General features: G+C 33.8%; 1 protein-coding gene across 1 annotated transcript in view; it reads left to right on the plus strand.

Moving 5' to 3' along the window:
* The first annotated feature begins 2,266 nt into the window (after window positions 1–2,266).
* LOC138314546 (5'-AMP-activated protein kinase subunit gamma-1-like) overlaps window positions 2,267–20,095 on the plus strand; it is a 274,001-nt gene continuing 256,172 nt past the window's right edge. The window contains exon 1 of the mRNA XM_069254932.1: window positions 2,267–2,371. Within this exon, the coding sequence (XP_069111033.1) occupies window positions 2,282–2,371 (90 nt within the window). The 5' untranslated portion in view covers window positions 2,267–2,281. The remainder of the gene's footprint in view (window positions 2,372–20,095) is intronic.

A 20,095-nucleotide genomic window follows, 5' to 3' on the forward strand; every position in this document is an offset into this window, starting at 1 on the left:
AGTGACAACCACCTCAGTTAAAGCTGTAAAGTAAAGTGTTGACAGACTTAACTTATCTAAGAAACTGAGAATATGCCTCATAGGCACAACGTATAGGTCATTTAAAGTTTTTTCCTTCAATTTTCTGAATGAGGTAGTTTTATTGTAGGTACTAGTTTTAGTAGTAGTTGAATTGGTGTTGTTGATCTCGAAGATAACAGGTACTTGTATCTCAATTGGTCGTGTTCAGCGATAGTAGGTAAATACTGTATCTGTCGTTAATTTTACCTGTGTTGTATATAAGGTATAAAGCACAGGTACGCTACACAGTACACGTGTCATTGCGTAAAAAATATGTGTATTATAAATCTAAGAACTGCTACGGGATATAATTTGGCTCATCAGCTGGTTCTGAGTTAGACCGTCTGCTCTGACAGATAAGGTCGGAAAGCTCAGGATATATATAGTCCAGTGTCATATGGATTGTATGGGGAATTAAATCCTGTATATATAGGTATGTACTACAATACAGAATCTATTTATCAATACATGCTAGATTTAATTGAGTAGGGATCGTTAAAAGTTCTATCATTCAAGTTACTTTTGGTTGATTTAAAGTCTCTATTAGAAAGCTATAGTATAATTATCTCATATATGAGAAATACGTCAATCACTTATGGTTTTGCTTCTAGCGGTGAATTGACAGTGTGATTGTGACAACAAATGTCCTACATTTGAATTGATCATATATATAGACTAGCCCAGTACAATTGAGATTTAAACATGTATAACTTATTAAATAAAGCAAACATAGGTTGAGTACTTAGCTATATTGGATGACGTGTCTGTTAGAAAATTAGAATAATTAAACCAGTAAAGTATATTGGATGACATGTCTTTTATAACATTTATTAAACAATCAATTGATAACAAATATATTCATAGATTAAACTATATATATTAATCATAGATTCTCATTAACTGTCTGGAATGTAGGATTTAAAACACATGTACAAACATTGAAACATAATTAATATGTAATTGTAATGCATGTAGATTGATTGGATAATGTATGAATTTGTCTAAATTAGAACCGCCTTGATCTGTTCGGCCACAGAATATTTTATTATCCATATGCTATAGGCTATAAGTAAAATGTGATAGTTTACTCCAGGACAAGGCTATCATAGAGAATCTATGTATATATACCTACAGTACATAGCAGTGGGATGATGGGGAAGCTCTGAGTAAATATTTATTCATTATATCTTTAATTAGCACCCAGGGTCAGAGCGGTTTGTACTTGTTTGATCCATCGACAGATGTGTAGGAGTATCGCCCTGCAGTAGGCTGTAAACTCACAGTGCTATGTGTGCTGGACCTTAGTTTTCTTGGTACACATTTTCTTCTGGAACTGGCAAGTTTTCATGTATGTATATAGGTATAGAGTTGGTATATATATGAATTAATAGTTCATTTGTTATAAAAGGTCAATTAAGGTGACATTATGTATATTTTTTACATCTAATTATAGGTTGTTATCTAAAAATGACATATAGAACATATAAGTAGCCCTAGATTCTTGATAAGGTCATACAGAAGTTTAATGGGTCTAAATTATTGTTCTAAAATCAATTGTAGGGTCGAAATACAAAAAAATCTATAATTCTTAAGAGTTATAAATATATCATAAATTAACGCTCAGTTGATTTAATTCAGCAAGTAGGACCTTGTGTAACATAAAGAATTCTTTTTCAGCCAGAAAATTGATTGCAAAATGCATTCTTAGTCATTCTTTTTCTAAATACAGTGTAACAATAAATGAACCACTTGTGCTAATATTAATTGAAATCTAGGGTAAAGTTCATCATTTTTGCCAAGTTAATTCCAGGTTTGAATAGAGCTTTTAATAGTCGGTACAAGACGTGTTATTAACTAATATTGATCTTGTGCAAATTGAATTGCAGATTTAAATTGGAATCTGTATAATAAGAATATATTAAGCTAGCGTTGATCGTTACCTTGGGTCCAGCATATAATCTGTTGGAAACTTATGGTCCATTATTTACTTCTGTCAAATTCCTGATGTGAAATGTTTATTTTTGATAAAAATTACATATCCAAAGTTTGTTTTACTTATCAATTCCATAGCAAAAAGTGAGGCAAAAACAGATTTTTTAGAAGGATTTATGTGAAATTGAAGATTATTCGTTGGATTATTCATACCTCTTTGGGATTTACCTGGATTTACCTGGAGTTTACCCGTGGGATTTACCTGTCATTTCTGACGAAGGCTGGCATCATGAGTTCGGATACAGCCTCAGATTTTGACTGTGGGCAGCTGTCTCCTCACCAAGTTTTGAAGCACAAGCAGCGCTTCAAGGTCGAAACGGTAGGTATACAGACCCCACAGGACTTCTAAAATTGTAACCAGTAATAATTGATTTCCAATCAACCTTCTGGTGTTTTAGATATGTATCAGTGTAATATGATGTGTAAATATGCCTGTAGTCAATTTTACAAGTGATGTGGAACTAAAACAGCTGAATAACTTAAAAATAACAGTGCAAATTTCAGATTGATGTTAAGAGGTTTTCTTGTTTCATCAGAAATTGACCCTGTTTTGGAATTGAGACATTTTAATGCAATTTCCACATGTTGTATTAAGATAGAGTCAGGAGCTCTAATTCTAATGATCTTAGAAGAAGATCAGGTTTAGCCTGGATAGTGCATTATTATTCACAAACAGTTTTGATATTTAAGATCCCTAATATCCATGTGAATACATTAATGGGACTTAATTTAGCTAATTTCCCTTTGGGATGTGATGATATTAGTCCTGTTTTGAGTCTGACTCCCAAAGGTCCGCCTTATAATGTAAAACACTGGCCTCATCATATCATTATCCCAGTCTCTATACTGCTGATCTGTAAATGTCCGAGCAGCTGTATAAATAAATACAGAAAGCTTGGAAACATCAAGTACAATACTCAGGATACCAGACTCACGACCATTCTGGTCCTAAATACGACCATTCTGGTCGTCAATGTTCCTGTTCTGGTCCCCTAGTTGTTAAATGTTTCCTAGTTTTAAGGGTTAATTCCTTAGTTGTTATAAAAGGGTCGAGAGTTGATAAGGGTCCCCTAATTATAAAATGTTCTCTTAGTTTTAAGAATTTCCAGGTTGTTAAGGGTTCCTTAGTTGTAAAAGGTTTTTTGGTTAAAAGATATTTCCAACAGTGATAAAGATGTACCCTTGTTTCTATTAATGCATGTTTAATTCCCAGACTGTTTCAAGCTTCTTCTATTTGTAAACGCTTCATTACTTTATAAAGTTCCCAAATTTGTAAATGGTTTAGTTGAAAACGCATCCATTTCTCCTTTGGCTGGCTCATTGATTAACTACTAACTGTTTGAGAAGATATCTTTGAATGACTTTGTATTTCAGTGGTTTTACACATTCTATCGTTAAACTTTTATATGGATAAGTGATAGGGTATGCGTTGAAATGTGAGATATCTAATATCTATATTGAGATATCATCAATAAATATGTACAAGCAGGGAACAGCTGGTTAAGGCTCCCGGAGATTAGATATATACTAGGAAACAACAGACGACCTTGGAATGAAACTCAAGGTTATGGGTCTGATTGGGAGGTGTGTAATGGGTAAAGTCTGATAAATGTAGATATCATTGGTGTTAGGGGTAGGGGATACATCCAGGTAAACAATTAATTAATTATTACCTTATCAGGTAAATATTTATTTGTTAGTATCAGGTGATTCCTGACAGGACTTTAGTGCTTGTCTCCATCTGTCTGTATAGATGTTTGTTTCCAGATGATAACTTGAAAATTGATTAATGGATTTTATTGAAAAAAAAAAACCACAACATGATTGCATTTAGAGTCAAAAGGTTGACTACAAAGATCACAGTTAATCATAGGTTATTTTGCTAGATGGTGTGCATGTTTTTTGGATGATACATTTAAAAAAGGTGATGAATATGTGCAAACTTTATATACAAAGTTTGGTTCTGAGGTAACACATGCTGGGATTAAGGTTGGAGTCAAAAGTTCAACTATCAAGGTCACTCGGCTACTAAACATTTTTTTTATCAAACTGATTCTAGATGATATCTTTTTATAAAGAATCTCACGCATGTATAAAGCATTGAATTATCTTTGATAAAAGTTTCAGAGTTGTTATGATAATAAGGTCAAGGTCAATGTTGCTTTTTATAGAAAATCATTGTCAGCGCTCTGGCGGGTAATTCATTTCTGTATTGATTTCAACCAAATTATCAGGTGATAACCATGGACCAGTTTGAAATGATTATAGAGTTAAAACTCAGATATCTCAATGAATATGTAGGCAGCTGAATATATAGTGGTCTAGCTAGAATATGAACTATCACTATGGTAACATAAGAATATGAAAGGGTAAAAAGGTAAACATTTTTAGGTTGTATAGTTAATTTAGTTGCACGTAATTAAGTCTACTCTATGAAGAAAACAAGATGGTACATTAGTTATAATTGGTTGTTTTGGTAATGGTTCTTGACTTCTTGGTCTTCTGACTTCAGATAATTTTGTTTATGATTTTGTTGGAAATGGCCAAAGTCTGAAATGAAAACTGCACTTGCGTTGCAACAGTCTTGTTCTTGAGGTCAACAATCAAAGAAGTGCATCTTTTTCAACAATTATTGCTCAGGCAATAACATTTAAAATGTTATACATTTATAACGATGAATTTGTGTTGGTACTTCAATCACTTATAGATGATGTACAGTACGTGTAATGATAGGAGGTCTAGCTTTTTGACCTCAAGTCGAAGTTGAACTCATTAAGTTCATTGAGTCAAAGTTGAAACAGTAAAGATGCAATACTTTTCCGTTGGTCCCTCTATTTTCTAAAATTTAGAGGAGGCTCTGGGACACAACAATACAATTTTAAAACAAAAATTAAATGTCTCATGAATAGGTTGAAAACATTTCTATCGTAGTGTCATGTAGCCATAAAGTTCAAAACATTTATATGTTATCATTACTTCATTGTCCAAAGGTTTATGTCAAGAAAAAAATGTTTTAAAGTATAATCGGAGCGAGGTTACACAAAATGTCATAGCTTGAAGATTTCTGGAAGTTTATAAAGTTCATGTTTCTGTCAAATTCACTGTCAATAAGTCTTTGTCACCCTTCAGTACAATTTAGGTCAAACTTTAGGGTGAAATATAAACATTTATGTTAAAAAGTTTCTTATTGTTTTAAATTACGAAAAAAAAGGGTTAGAAAGAAAGACCAGTTACTTAAAGTTGTGTTTGTTAGATTTGATTAGCCTACAAATAATAATAGGAGTCAGCATATTTGACATACAGTAGAACACTACGCAGATCAGCATGTAATTATGATATATATGGCTACATTACACTGCCTATGATAACTTAACGACCATTTTATGACACCCAAGTGTACTTTAGGGGGCCAGAGAGTCTACAGATGTCAGCTTCCTGGAAACGCACTGTTCCTCGGATGAAAAATTGTGTGTCCCATATACAATTCATATATTAGCTCATCTTAATATGAATTTAGTGCCCTTTGGTTTGAGATATATTTATTATACATAATACAGACTCATTTTTCAACCAGACTTGATGTTTAAAATATTCTTTTGATAAAGATATACCAGCTTGCTTTACAATTGTACCTGGACATGTGTGAAGACTGTGGAATGTAAACCTTGCAATCATAAAAATTAGCCTAGACCTTGAAACATAGGACATATAATAGATGTATGAGATGTTAAGGTTATCTGACCTTGACCTTGAAACATAGGACTTATAATAGATGTATGATATGTTAAGGTTGTCTGACCTTGCCTTGATACAAGGGACCAATAATAGATGTATGAGTTGTTAAGGTTATTTGTGACCTTGACCTTGATACAGACCTATAATCATCAAGCCTTCAATGAGAAACATCTTAAGAAACGTGAACAGCAATAGATGTGGAAAAAATCTCACTTTTTTGTTTGGTTGTGGTGTGTGAATGGTCAAGGTATCCTGTTACTCTATCACTATAGTCCACCACCTCTGTGTAATGTGAGCATCAGTTTGAGCCCATCAGGGACAGTTGTCAGGTTCTGACTGAAATTTGGTGGTTTTTCTCTGGGTAATCCAACTTTCTTCAACCTAGCTCCTAAACCTAGCTGGCACTGCATCCTTAAATGACTGCCTGGCTATGAATTGAAGTTAAACAAATACCTACAAAATGTGTAAATATCAATGTGCAATATTAGGTCATTAATAAATATTTCTTTTATGTATTTGAAGGTATTTTCCAACAGTCCACCTCAATCAAAAAACATTTGAAAATAGAAGATACCTGTATAGTGTACTAAAATAATACAAGTTTCATTTTTTTATTCAATATATATATACCAACCATGAAATCAACACAAATTTTTACACAACACAGAAAATAATGTTTTTTTGTTTACAATAAAAAATTGTAAAATCGTGACTTAATTAAGTAAGATTTTATTATTCGAGCCTAAAAAATTAAAGGTATGTCTTTCTTGAGCTTTAGAGCAGTTCAACGACCTTATGATAATCCCTCAAGTATACTTTCAAGGTTTTTCAACTTTGATGTGGTACTGTTAAATAAAATCACAGTATCACTTTAAGAAAGGAGTCTTTTATATCTTTGTTGACACGTCTGGCATTGGGTTCGTTTTACTTATCCGAGACAACAGATAGAATAGTACTGAGATTTGGATCTTTTATAAAAAGCTTTTTAGTAGTATTTATCCTTGAATGACCTTCAATAAACCCTCTAAATTATTCTAGATCAACACCTCCTCACAATTCCAAGGCCTTCCAAATTGATTTGTCTGGTTTTCGGACATTGGGTATATCAACGTTAAATGACAGTGGTTGTTTATGATTTTAAATGAATGTCAGTTTAAAGATGGAACATCTTCCAAAATTGTTGGTCCGTTCAGCTGCTTTTGATTTTTAGGACATGTATTAGTTTAAAGATGGTACTTTTGAACATTCTAATGAAACTATTGGAAAGTTATGTTAATAAATGGATTTAATGGTGTGCTATTTGTAAGAGGTTTCTGAGCACATCTTTATAGTAGTGTAATGATAGATGTTAAGTACATAGACACAATCAATTTGCATTGGATTTAATAAAACCAAAGTACTGTTTACATGTACTTTCATTTGAGGGGGATGGAAAACTGACATCTGTGGACATTATTGATTGGCACATTTACATGTTGAGCATATATATAGACGGCCATTTTATTGATATTAAGGAAGGTCGTAATTGATTCTAGATACTTGAACTATAATTAAACAATTACAGAATGTACCGTCTAAAATATTGTACAATAAATGCAGGGAGAACAACAGCTGAGCTGTGATGTAGAAATAATTTTATCACAACCTTTAAAGCATAGTCTTTTCCCTCGGAAACGATGCATTAGCTGAACAAATAATAAAAATAAGCTGTTAAATACGACTCAAAATAAAATCCATAAAGCGAAACAAAGAATTATTGTCTGTGTTTTGGACAGTCATTGCCATTATAAATAAGATATATCTCTTCGGGTTTAATACTTTCCATTTAAAAAAATAAATTGGTGAAAAGTTAAGACTGTTGACATTGTGTTACAGCTGTTTATAGGATTATATTATCTACATGTGAAGAATGTCTGAAGGTGAATTGTAGGTGAAAACAGATTTCCAAAGATATCCAATGATCGTGTGTCACCAACAGATAGTGCTATCTGGTTACCTGTGGGTTAGTAGTAGTGAATGGACATCTTAACTGTCTTTTGTTTGTGTATAGATCCATGTATCTGACTCGTGTTTGAACTTTTATCATGGATATATAAGTACCTAAAGTTTATATGTTATTTCCACTAATCAACAACACTTCTGATATATATTTCTGTTTTGTATGTTAAGTTACGTAAGCACTAACACAAACATATTATTTATTGACATTAGTATTCAGTATCCTCCATTTAAAGTTTCTAATTTGTTAGAACTACGATTTGATAATAATAATAATTGTTTTGCGACTAGATGAGACCTGGACAGATGTTGAACTTTAGCTCTAAACATGTTTGTATTCCAGACATGTTATATTTACATGAACATTTTACACTTTTATATACTCAGTAGATAGGTAGAAAGTGTTATTTAGTAAGCAGCATGATTGGTTGAAGTGCCTTATTGAGCAGATCTGAATTGCTGATGGTTGAAATAAAACTTGTTAGAGCAGATCTGGACTTTGATTGGTTGGAAGTAAAACCTAGTCAGCAGATCTGGAGCCAGTTTCATGAAACCATTATCATGCTCAAACTCAAGATTTTTTTACTCAAAATTCAAATATTGTATCTCACCAGTTTAGTACTACATGCCTCAGGTCGTATTCATGAAAAATTTATATGCCTCAGAATCTTGAGCACGTTCTCAACTTCCCCTTGAGTATAGTTCTATCCCATGCTCAATAGTTCTATCAATAAGTTCGCAAGATGGCCAGGAGGTTAGATTTGTGCAACGTGAATTAAGAGGAAACGTGTTCTCCAAGACCAAGGGATTATTCGTGGGACAGGACAAACCCCTTATGAACTTTTCTCTAAACGAGGACGATAGTGACTTCCGCTCGGTTTAGGTTTAGACCAAGATAACGATCATTGTGTATTGTAGGTTCTAATAGAAAATGTTTTGTAACATATGTACGAAACGCAAGCCTCGCGCTTCCGCATCTATTGCACGGTGCTAGTAACATTAAGATTTTTAGCAACAGTGCGGCGTTCCAGCAGTGATTGGTTGATTCTTTGAACAGGATTTCACAGCACTCCATTAGCAGGTTTGTCGCGGAGTGTCACAAGAGCTTTGACCAGTCTTGTGAAAGTTTTCATCAATTTCCCGACTGGCAAGGGCTGGCAACTGGCGGACAAAAACAGTCAAACAAAGAGTTTGGTCAAGAAGGTAAGATCGTGCATGAAAAAATATTGTTTTCTAACAAAAAAAAGCTCACAATATATTGAAATAACAGACAGTTACACCACGCCCGTCCTTTCAATACTAACACTGTCAATTCCAAACTTCAACGGTTAAGCGGAAGTGACGTCAGTTGATGACGACGCGGTGGTAAGTAAACAAGCACCTTGGTGACAACAGCTACATGCTAACTTGAGTTGAACACTAAAGTTGTTCATGGTTGTTCGTTTGCACTATTCACATATTACATTTGATGTAATTAAATTATACACATTCAATGCGACTACAGTATATGGAACTAATAAAAATGTGTTAATATTCATAAACTAATTAATGTCAATTATAAACGCAACTAAAAAGAGTTTGCATTCAAGTGTCAAGATCATTAGTCCGCAGTCTTATTAATGTGCCGACACGACGTTTGTTTGTGACTTTAAATACAATTGGAAAGGGCCTCAAATTATGATCAAACATTTTTGAAAATTCAAAGTATATTTAATATAGACAAATAACGAACGCAATATGGACAAATCATAGCAAACTTTCGATACATTTTTTAGAATAAGAGTGGAGATTGATAAGGCTGAGTACATGTAATACAGTAATGAAATACAGTAGTTAGTTTGATATTTTTCAATTTGCCTAAATATCGCGTCCGATTTGACGAAAAGGACATATGTTTAAAAACATTGAGCCAAAAATCGATTGAAAATAATTTAGAATAGATAGAAAAAAATTCTTAACCCCATCCCTCCCCCTTATATGTTTGTACAAAATATTGGTTGCTATATTTACTCTATATTCATAGAACCCTGGTAAAATAGTTAGGAGTTGTTGTTTTTTTTTCTATACCTGTGACGTTATCGTACTTGCTATAAAAGAAGTTAATATTGAAACAATCACAGGTGTTTGTTTGTATAATTGAGATAGCACCTACCTGTGTTTGAGTCTTGAACAAAACAATCTGACATACATTGATGTGAAAATTTGGTTGATGTAAAATTAAACGCCCCTACACAGAACGAAGCTACTTCCTGAATAGAAAAGGGTAATCACGTACAGGTTAAATTACGAAATAAAGATTTCTTCGATTAAATGTATGTTCATAAACAGGTCACAGTGAGGACAACTCCTTAATGAACTGTCTTTCAAATAATAAATATCTTACCTGTGTTGTCTTGAAAAGGTTATGGAATGTATTATTACTGATTACAGTTTTTTTATATGCAGGAAAAACTTTGATGAAATAATTACATAATAAGCTATTAAATTTGTGATTATTATTAAATCGTGCCTTTTTTTTTTTTAATTATGGTAAGTCACTATATTTCACTTTCTTTTAGTGAAATTTTCACTTTTCATATGAAATGAATTATAAACAACATATTGTAAGTGTTAATGTGAGTTTCTATTACAATCTTGTAATTCAGCATATAATAAATATGATTTCACTGTTACATGTAATGTGTATTATGAAAAACAGGCAATCTGTGATGGCCAACTTGAGGATAACAAGCTTTCAATGCATACACTGGCAAGCAGTGTTCCATGACTCCAGGATTTGGAATTACTCTGCATTGAAAGACCAATTTGAAAATGGCTAATGAGTCAAATTATATCTTTAGCACAGTTGATTCGAAGACGTTCACATAATTTTTTCTTACACTTACAATATGGTGATTTGATATCTCTACATAGATAAAGTTTGATAATGATAACAAGATGTTTATGTAGGCTAATTATTTAAGTTTTGTTTGATTTTACAAATAATTGAAAAAGTGGGGTGTCATCTTTTAATTACATAACAGGAGGTTCATGATGCTGGGAGACTCTTACGCATTGCCAGATGGTATATGATGACAAAATACCTTCAAACCGGGTCACAGGAACGGTTCAACAGCAGCCTGTGTAGGACCAGAGTTACCTTCGGAAGTATTGGAAGGCCAGATTTCTTGCCTGAGATGAATGCAGTGACTGTGACATAGCAAGTATTATATTGCACCAATATAGGTTCTCTAAGGATCGGACATCTTGGATGTGGAGATTGATAACAACAATCAACTCCATATCAAGATCAGGGAGAGTGTACTTGCTCAGCCAGATGGAAAACTTTTAAATCATTTTTGCAAGACAATACTTTTTCAAAAATAAGTCAAACTCTGTTTTATGTATCACTTCTTAGGTGTACTTTAACATAACTATAGTTGATAAAAAGTGTGTTAACTGTTGAGTTGAGATTGTTTTGTAGCCAAAATTTACAATACAACACAAAATTCTGTAATTATATATAGTCAACAGTTATACTAATAAGACCATGCTTAGCAATCTAATTAAAATTATGAGAAATTCTGCTCCCACTATGCTGTTGACGTTACGGATCTAAAAATTCCTTAAAGGGTCCATGACAATGTAAGAACTTTTAGAGGCGTAAGGTAGAGAGTATTCGTAGTGGAGCGGATATTACAAGTCTAATTTTCAAATTGCATGCAATGACACTTTGTATAAATTATTTGTGTTAACAGTATACTTTTGACATTTTGAAGACTGTCGCTTGTTTTAACGAAGATATAAGTTAAATTCATGTACATTATAAACTTGAAATTCGTGCTGTAAACTTCAAGGTCCAGTTGGCAAATTTTATGTCAAGCACTTGATTTCTTTTTCCAACTTTTCACTTTCCGTTTTGATTCTTTTTCTGTCCTTCCTTTTATTTTCTCTATTTCTTCTTGTAAGCTCGGGTTGTCCATGAAGGAGGTTTTTTTCCCTGTGTTATTCTGAAAAGCAATGAACCTCTATCACATAGGTTGAATTCAATACAAAAGCATTGCAAATTGATGTGCAGAGTTTGATCTCTATTATTTCCTAAAAGACTCACAGATCAGGCGATTTCTGGGATTTTGTTACATGAATCATAAGTTCAGATGTTGTTTTTAAAAAATACCAATATACTAACTTTTTTTGAGATGGCTTCGTTTAATGTTCAATAATCACAGCAATTTATGTTCTTGATTTAATCTCATTTGGAATATTGATTGAAATGTTTCAAAAATTTTTTATTACTACTTCTGGATTATCATCATTGTGATGGTGACAAACGTTTTCCTGGAAAAAAATAGGAGAAACCAATTCATTACCTCTTACCAGTTATTGCAAAATTAAATTTTAGTACACAATAAGAAATCAATTAACTTTAATAGACTTACCAAAATTAATTTATCAGATCCTTGCTTTTTCCACTGGTTGAGAGAACTTTGAAAGATGATTTGTTTTTAAAAGAGTTGGGGGAGTTATTCAATATTAAATACTGGTAACATGTAATTCATGATACAAAAATAATGAGTGAGCAAATTGTATTGTCCGTTATAGTTAATTGATTATCTGAGTGTGTTTGTTGATACAAAAAACTGCGAACTGTATATAATTACCACTGTAACTACATGAGCAACGTTAAGGGCATCGCCTGAACATGATGGGGACATCCCATGAAAACATGATACAGTGTCAAGCCACGGGAAAACTTATGTAGGTCATGATTCTGATTAAACACATTTTTCCACGACTCTTACCCCAGGAGCCCGAGAGGTGGGACAAAAATGCGTACAAAAATGGCTAAAATTAAGAAAAAAAACTCTTCATAAGTTTCATTCTGTATCCGAACTCAGGTGGACCATAAGGCCCATGGGCCTTCTTGTTTTAACAATTGAATGCAACATGTGGAGATTAAAACCGTTCAGCAGTTCAACGCTTTCACAGTTCGAGATCCTTTATTTACTTACATGTAGTATTTCCTGATCCATTTGTTGATGGAAGTGCATGATGGAAAAAAATGAGATAGAAGTCAATATAATCTGGGTGACTTGTCTATTTTGGACATATAAAATCAATATGTTGTAATTGTTTTGCGACTAGAATTTTGACCTTGTTTTAATTGTGAACTTTAGCTAAAACATGTTTGTTTTATAACTTGAAATTCCAATTGGTGTAATAAGTCTGACGTATTAAGTAGAAATCTAAATAAAGATTGAATTTAATTCAGGTTACATGGCTATTTGACATGGAAATTACACTATTATTATATACTCAGTAAAATAACTTATCTTTGATATTCTTGTGATTCTTATAAATAAATTTCTCATAGTACTTTTCCTGTATTATACATAAGAAACACATCTTCTTGGGCTCTGTTATTGACGAACTAAATAGTAAGCAGCTATGTACATTGTGTTGGTATGTATATATATTAAAATATTATACCCCACCTAATTTGTGGACTTACCCTCTGTATCTATCCAACTAGGGAATACCACATCATTCCAGGCCTTGAGCCCTGTGCAGCTAGAATTTATCTCTTCAGACTCAGCAGAAAGGGCTTTCTGGTGGTGGTCCCGACTCACCGTCCCAGGGTGTCTGGCACTTCATTCAATTTGGCCTTGGCATACAATATATTGATGAAAACTATTAATGACATACAAAATTACAAAAGTCATCAATTTTGTATTTCACCATTTGTTTTAATGACTTTCTGTTTAAATCAAAAGCGCTTTATATTGTTGTGTTCTTTCTTCAATATGTTCAAAGTAGTTCTGTACACCATTTTGCAAGAAATTCTGCATGAAAGTTTTATTAAGATAAAACAAGTCACACACTTTTATTTTTAGTTGGGATAGTAGTTGTTTAGTTAATTAAAAAAAAATAATACTGAAGGTACCACAACTGTTTGATATTAAAGAAACTATTTATGTTTACTTGAAAAAAGATATATATTATTAAACACTTCATGTGTTGTCATTACAATCAGCTGAGTTGTAGGTGTTTTTACTGGATATTTTTAATTTAGATTAGTTAAATAATTACCTCTTTGTTGGCTCGGTATTGTAAATACTTTTTCTTTAGTCTTTAGTCTCTCTTCTACTAGTTCTGGAAATTGCCACTTAAATTACTTTTACTTGAAGTTGCATTATTTATTATGTTCAGTCTGCAGGTTCAACAATACAATTTATGGCACTTACATTTTTTAACAAAACGAACCACTTTCAGCCCTATCATGTGACAACCAAATGTAAATTCTGAGTTGTTTTTCACACTCTTACATGGAAACAAATATGGAATGCGTGGTTTTTTTTTTATCCATTTTTCTGTAGCGGGATTGGGACTGGGTCGATCTTAGGTGACAAGGTAAATGTTATTGCTCAGTCGGTGTTGAGCACTCGGCTAGTATTCTGAGGGGGTCATGGTTTGAAACCTAGCTGGTCTGGCCGCTACCAATTTTCCTTCTCACTGTTACATTTCAATAAATACTAGTCACGTTCACTAACATGTAGCTTCATTTGTATACTATGCTGACTGGACAGCAGGGGCATTATATTATTTACGTGCTTATCTTACAGTACATATCCTGTTGAAATAAAAGGCTTATTTACTTACTTGTAACTTTCTCTATCACTATCAATAAGTCTTTAAGTTATGTTGAAGTGACCATTAGGCCCCATAGTTGTACAGGATGATTTGGCAGCTGTGAAAGCTGGCTGGTGCATGTGTGTTTTTATCATGATACTTACGAATTTTGGACCTGGGTGTTGCTGTCCTAGTTAGCAGTTTATTTGTGATGCACGGCCCAGACATTGATCCAAACAGTACATTTTCGTTAGAATGTACTGCTTGGATCAAGGCTGCCTCCTCCTCCGCAGTCAACTCAGTCTTTTTTTCTTTCTTTCCTGGCCCAACTGTTAGTGGTGAGAACATAGTTCTCAGAAGTTTCGTGATAGGAGTTTTGAGTACGTTCTCACCGGAGCACAGTTTGAGCTTGAGTATAAAAGTTGAGTATGAGAATTTGGTTAGCACGGATCATAGCACCTTTGACTCTGATTGGTTGAAAAGACTTTAATTGGCAGCTGTTGATAATGATTGGTTGAAAATAATCATTATCATTAGCAGCAGAGCTTGGGAATCTGAATAGATGATGAAATTTTGTTAATACCAGCAAATAAATTTTGTTGGCAGAAATATTTGTGTAATACCGAAAGGAAAAAATAAAGAAGAATATGTACTTTATCTTTACACATTAATCAAGTCCATTTGTCATGTACAGTTAACGAAGCTATCACAGGTCACCTCATTGAATCATTTATTTAAAGTGACCTCTGGGTACCTGGACACTACAGTAGCATGTCTGTAATGTAGACTATATGTCCTAAAGGCACCCATAACAGCTGATAAAACACTTCATTTATAACATGGAAAGCTGCATTGTGTATTATCCGCACTATATTATCTACATTAGTGTGTGTAAATATTACCTCGAATGGCTGAGAGGTCGGCCGAGGTTATCGCCAATGGCTTCATTTCAGACTGTAGGGCTACCTGATAATTTTACATGATGCTACAAGTTTTCATTTAAGAGAAGTTTTTAAAAAGCCATTTAGACTTTATATGTTCGATAAACATAAAATGATTTGAAGAGAGATATGAAGTGTTAGATTTTAGTTTGAAGAGTTTTTAATGGGAGATTTTATCTCAACCTTGTCTGTTTAAATGACTCTTCAGGATCGTGAATGGATTACTCGTTCAGGAAGGATGAGTGAATGCTTATATTCTTTATATTTTAAAACCATTTTCTAAATTCTTGTATGGTGCTCAAGAATTACAATTTTACTCAATAGTACATGATGATTAAAGTTTTGTAACTATTATTATAATGACTCTGTTTATTTCCTCTTGGAATAATTGTTTAAAAGTCCTGACTGACTCAGGGCATTTGACACAATGGGGACAACCTACGTCATCGGAAGTGATATCGGGCACACAAAAACAATGAAAAAACGCCCGCTTCAAGATGAAAATCGGCTGAAATTATGACATAAAAGCAATGCATCTTCTAAACCTATCGCGCGTCAAAGACAGTGTATTGTTAGAGACTCTGTGAAACTATAAGATATCGTGAAACTAGCTCAGATAATGCAAACACCTCGACACAATATTTTTCGACAGCAGGGATATCGGTCACATTTTATTCAATAAAACGTAACAAGTTGTAAAAAAATAAATTTTGCTGCCACAAAACCGTCCCATTTACTAATATGTAATATATGACTATTGAAAGAAAATATTTCATTCATTATATCTTCTAGTGGAGAAACATAGACGGTGCTTAATTAGAAATTATGAAAGTGATATCGGTCACACTTAGAACTTTAGGGGTAACGGTCACATCCAAAATTACGAAAACTGAATATTACAGCATTGTACATGTAGTCGTTATTTACGCATTCATGCAACTCCAGTGGAAAAGCGCCAATACACTTTTATTGAATTTATCTGATCTTGAAAGATGACTTTTTAACCGATTATCAGCAAATGGTTGGCGAGCTATAAAAAAAACCTTTCCCCCATTGTCATCCATCCGTCTTTTGTTTCTGTTATTTCTCTGAAAGTACTGGAGGGGTTTCATATGTAGATCCAGTTATGTATAAAATATTTCGGGATCAATCAGAAATCGAGATGGGAAACAAGAAAACATCATTTGTTTCGATACAAATACATGTATTTGCCAGAGAGTATTAAGGATCTATTTTAAATTCCATATTTAGAAAGTCATCTTTCTTGATTCTAATAGTTGAACTTGCTGCTATGGTTCAAATTCCACATGTGAGCATAGTTATGCATATTTCATTTTGGGACCGATCCATTGACACAATGGCCAACTGGTAGTCATCTTTGGTTTTCATATAGGAGTTATTACCAATATTTATGTACTTAATGGACCTTCTGGAATTTTATAAGTACTATCTCTCTCTTTACCATTGTTGTGCATAATGCACCAATTAAAGCACGGTAGTCGACAACTTAAAGTTCGTTGCCATGTAGACATACAATTATCAAATATCTTGTTTGATATAGATATTTTGATATTCATTTATGTCATAGGGTTGTATTTATTAATGCTCATTTTTGGGACAGATAATCTTGGAAATTTTTGACTTCCACGGTGCTTAATAGCATTCATATACATGTAGATATATTTACTTTTTCACTGCAACCCCACTATTTATACTTACCAAGTGCATTTGACATTCAGGGGTGCATGATCTGCTATCCGCCTATTTTCGTGTAACGTCATAATTTGTGTGCCATCGATCACATTAACTATAGTTGTTTCGTCCTTGACGATATTGCTTTTTTCCTTAGATATGCAAATATCTTTAAATGTTATCATACAATTGTTATCAAATGAAAATGCGTCCAGTTGACAATTAGGGGAGCATGAATGCCAACTGGACATCGGCTAATTCAACATGAAGCGCTAAAGATATTGGACCCACATATCAAATTGACAAATTTGCAAATACAATGGCAGACGTCACGATATTTCCTGGGCCTCTTGTTATCGACTGATTTGCTTTTATAATTTGTTTGCGTATGATCATTTGTGATATTGTTGTTAAGATATATTCTATTTACCTTTTCAACCGTTATAGTGTGTTTATTTGTATAAAGCAAATTATTGAGTTGAAAATCTATCAGTGAACTGTCATGAAGAACTGTACAAATGCTATCAGCTAAAAACCCTCAGTGATCCTGTCTATCATGTATTCACGTATCTCTGTTGCTTATAGATCAGTGTGGTTTTCCTTTTGTTTACATCGGATGCCTTTACATCTTTAAGTTTTATGTAGTTTCTTATATACTGTCACTGCGAAGTTTTTAAATTTTACTTTAACACAGAAACGTACTTCAAATTAGTACAATGGTACTACATGGAGATGTAATTTGTCTTGGTAAGGGTTGCCCCAGTTCCACTTTGCTTCAGCAAGCATTCCACGCAAAGGCAATGCAAGAACAAATGGGTATGTACAAATACATGTATAGACAAAAACAAAACAATATACAGTGTACGAATAACCAAAGTATTCAGCAAAAAAACAGTTACGATAATAGTTAATGATGTTTCATGTATCTCGGTGGTATTTCCTCTTGAATGATTAGATAAGGAAAACCAAGCTGCAATATTTCAGCAATCTTGACGAAGCGACAAACCATTTTAAAAACTTTGGATCTGACCGTTACCATGTGAACGACATTCTTTTCAAAAACAACAAAACGAATCGGATAAAAATGAACTATAGTTACTACTTGAAATATAAGGTAATTTATATCAGTAAATATCAATAAAGTTACGAAATTTACACTTGACATATTTTCAGTGAATAAATTGTGACCGATAGCCACGCTGTCAAAACAAAAAACGGACGGATGACGAGCAATGGACGAAAGGCGATTTCAATAGCTCGCCAACCATTTGCTAATAGTGGGTTAAAAGTCGTCTTTCAAGATCAGATAAATTCAATAAAGGTATTTTTTGCGGCGTATCCAATGGAGTCGCATGCTGCTTAAATTTCAGTTTTAGTTAATTTGGATGTGACCGTTACCCCTAAAGTTCTAAGTGTGACCAATATCCCTTTTATAATTTCTAATAAAGCACCGTCTATGTTTGTCCACTAGCAGATATAACGATTGAAATATTTTCTTTCAACATTCATATATTACACTTTAGTAAACGGGACAGTTTTGTGACAGCAATATTTGTTTATTTACAACTTATAACGTGTTTGTGAAAAAATGTGACCGATATCCCTGCTGTCGAAAAATATTGTGTCGAGGTATTTGCATTATTTGAGCTAGTTTGACGATTTCTAATAGTTTCACAGAGTCTCTAACAACACACTGTCTTTGACGCACGATAGATTTAGAAGATGCATTGCTTTTATGTGATAATTTCAGCCGCTTTTCATCTTGAAGCGGGCGTTTTTTCATTGTTTTTGTGTGCCCGATATCCCTTCCGATGACGTAGGTTGTCCCCATTGTGACAGTTATCATTTGACAGTAACATCATGTTTTTTGACTGTTCTCACTTTTTACCAATATACTATCCTTATAATGAAAATATCCTAATCTTTGCAAATCTTGTGCATTATAACAGCTGCCCTTAATTATTGACTGAAGAAAACTCTCTCTTTTCTCTTCTTTCTAATTGGTTCTTTTTCACTCGATCATATCTCTAGACACTGCAGTCTCACTTTTGGTCTTAATCAAGTCTTCAGTCTTTTTGAAATCTATGCCTTTAAGTTTAGATATTGGATTCAAATTCACAATCCCTAGATTTACCTCTGGTTTGAATTCTATGTGGGGCAGTGGCCAGGTACTGACTGCTGGTTAGTGTATTTTTTCCAGGTACTCTGCCTTTCCTCCACCAACAAACCTGGCACGTCCTTAAATAACCCTGGCTGTTAATAGGACATTAAACTAATCAAACCAAACAAAACCAATATCATATCCTGGCCTTACCAAAGTCTATGGCAATAGGGTGATCGGGTGGTGTAGGGGTTAAGCCAATCCCCTTCCATCATGCCGGCCGGGGTTGGATCCCCAGCACGGACATGAAAAGGTCAGAAGTCACCTACCCGATCACATGGGTTTCCTCCGAGCATTCCAGTTTCCTCCTTCTCTAAGGCTCCTCACGTGCTTTCATCCGGGCCATCGAAAATGATTTGTATAAGTTGTGTAACTTGTTTCGCAATTGATGTAAAATAAATAAAGTTTATATTTATAGCAATAGTAATCTTGCTACACTTGGGTATTCAGGTAATATCATGACTAGTTGGCCACTGTAAGTATATTTTGTTGGGATATGGTGTTCTGATTGGTGTAATTAGTAGTATGGTTCAGTAAGATTGCACTGTAAAGCAATATCTAACTATCGTAGCCGACTAGAGCAACAGTAGTTGTTGATGGGATAGTAAATATTGGTGCAATCATAACTGATCAGAATTAGATTTGAACTATTCAACAATTTTTTTTCTGAAAAAGTAAACCATGCAGATTTTTAGCTCACCTGGCCCGAAGGGCCGGTGAGCTTATGTCATGGCGCGGCGTCCGTCGTCCGTCGTCCGTCGTCCGTCGTCCGTCCGTCCGTCCGTCCGTCCGTCAACATTTCCTATAAATCGCTACTTGTCCTAGAGTTCTGCATGGATTGTAACCAAATTTGGCCACAAACATCCTTGGGGGAGGGGGAACAGAACTTGTATAAATTTTGGCTCTG

Source organism: Argopecten irradians, chromosome 2 (assembly GCF_041381155.1).
Source record: "Argopecten irradians isolate NY chromosome 2, Ai_NY, whole genome shotgun sequence".
Taxonomy (NCBI): Eukaryota; Metazoa; Mollusca; class Bivalvia; order Pectinida; family Pectinidae; genus Argopecten; species Argopecten irradians.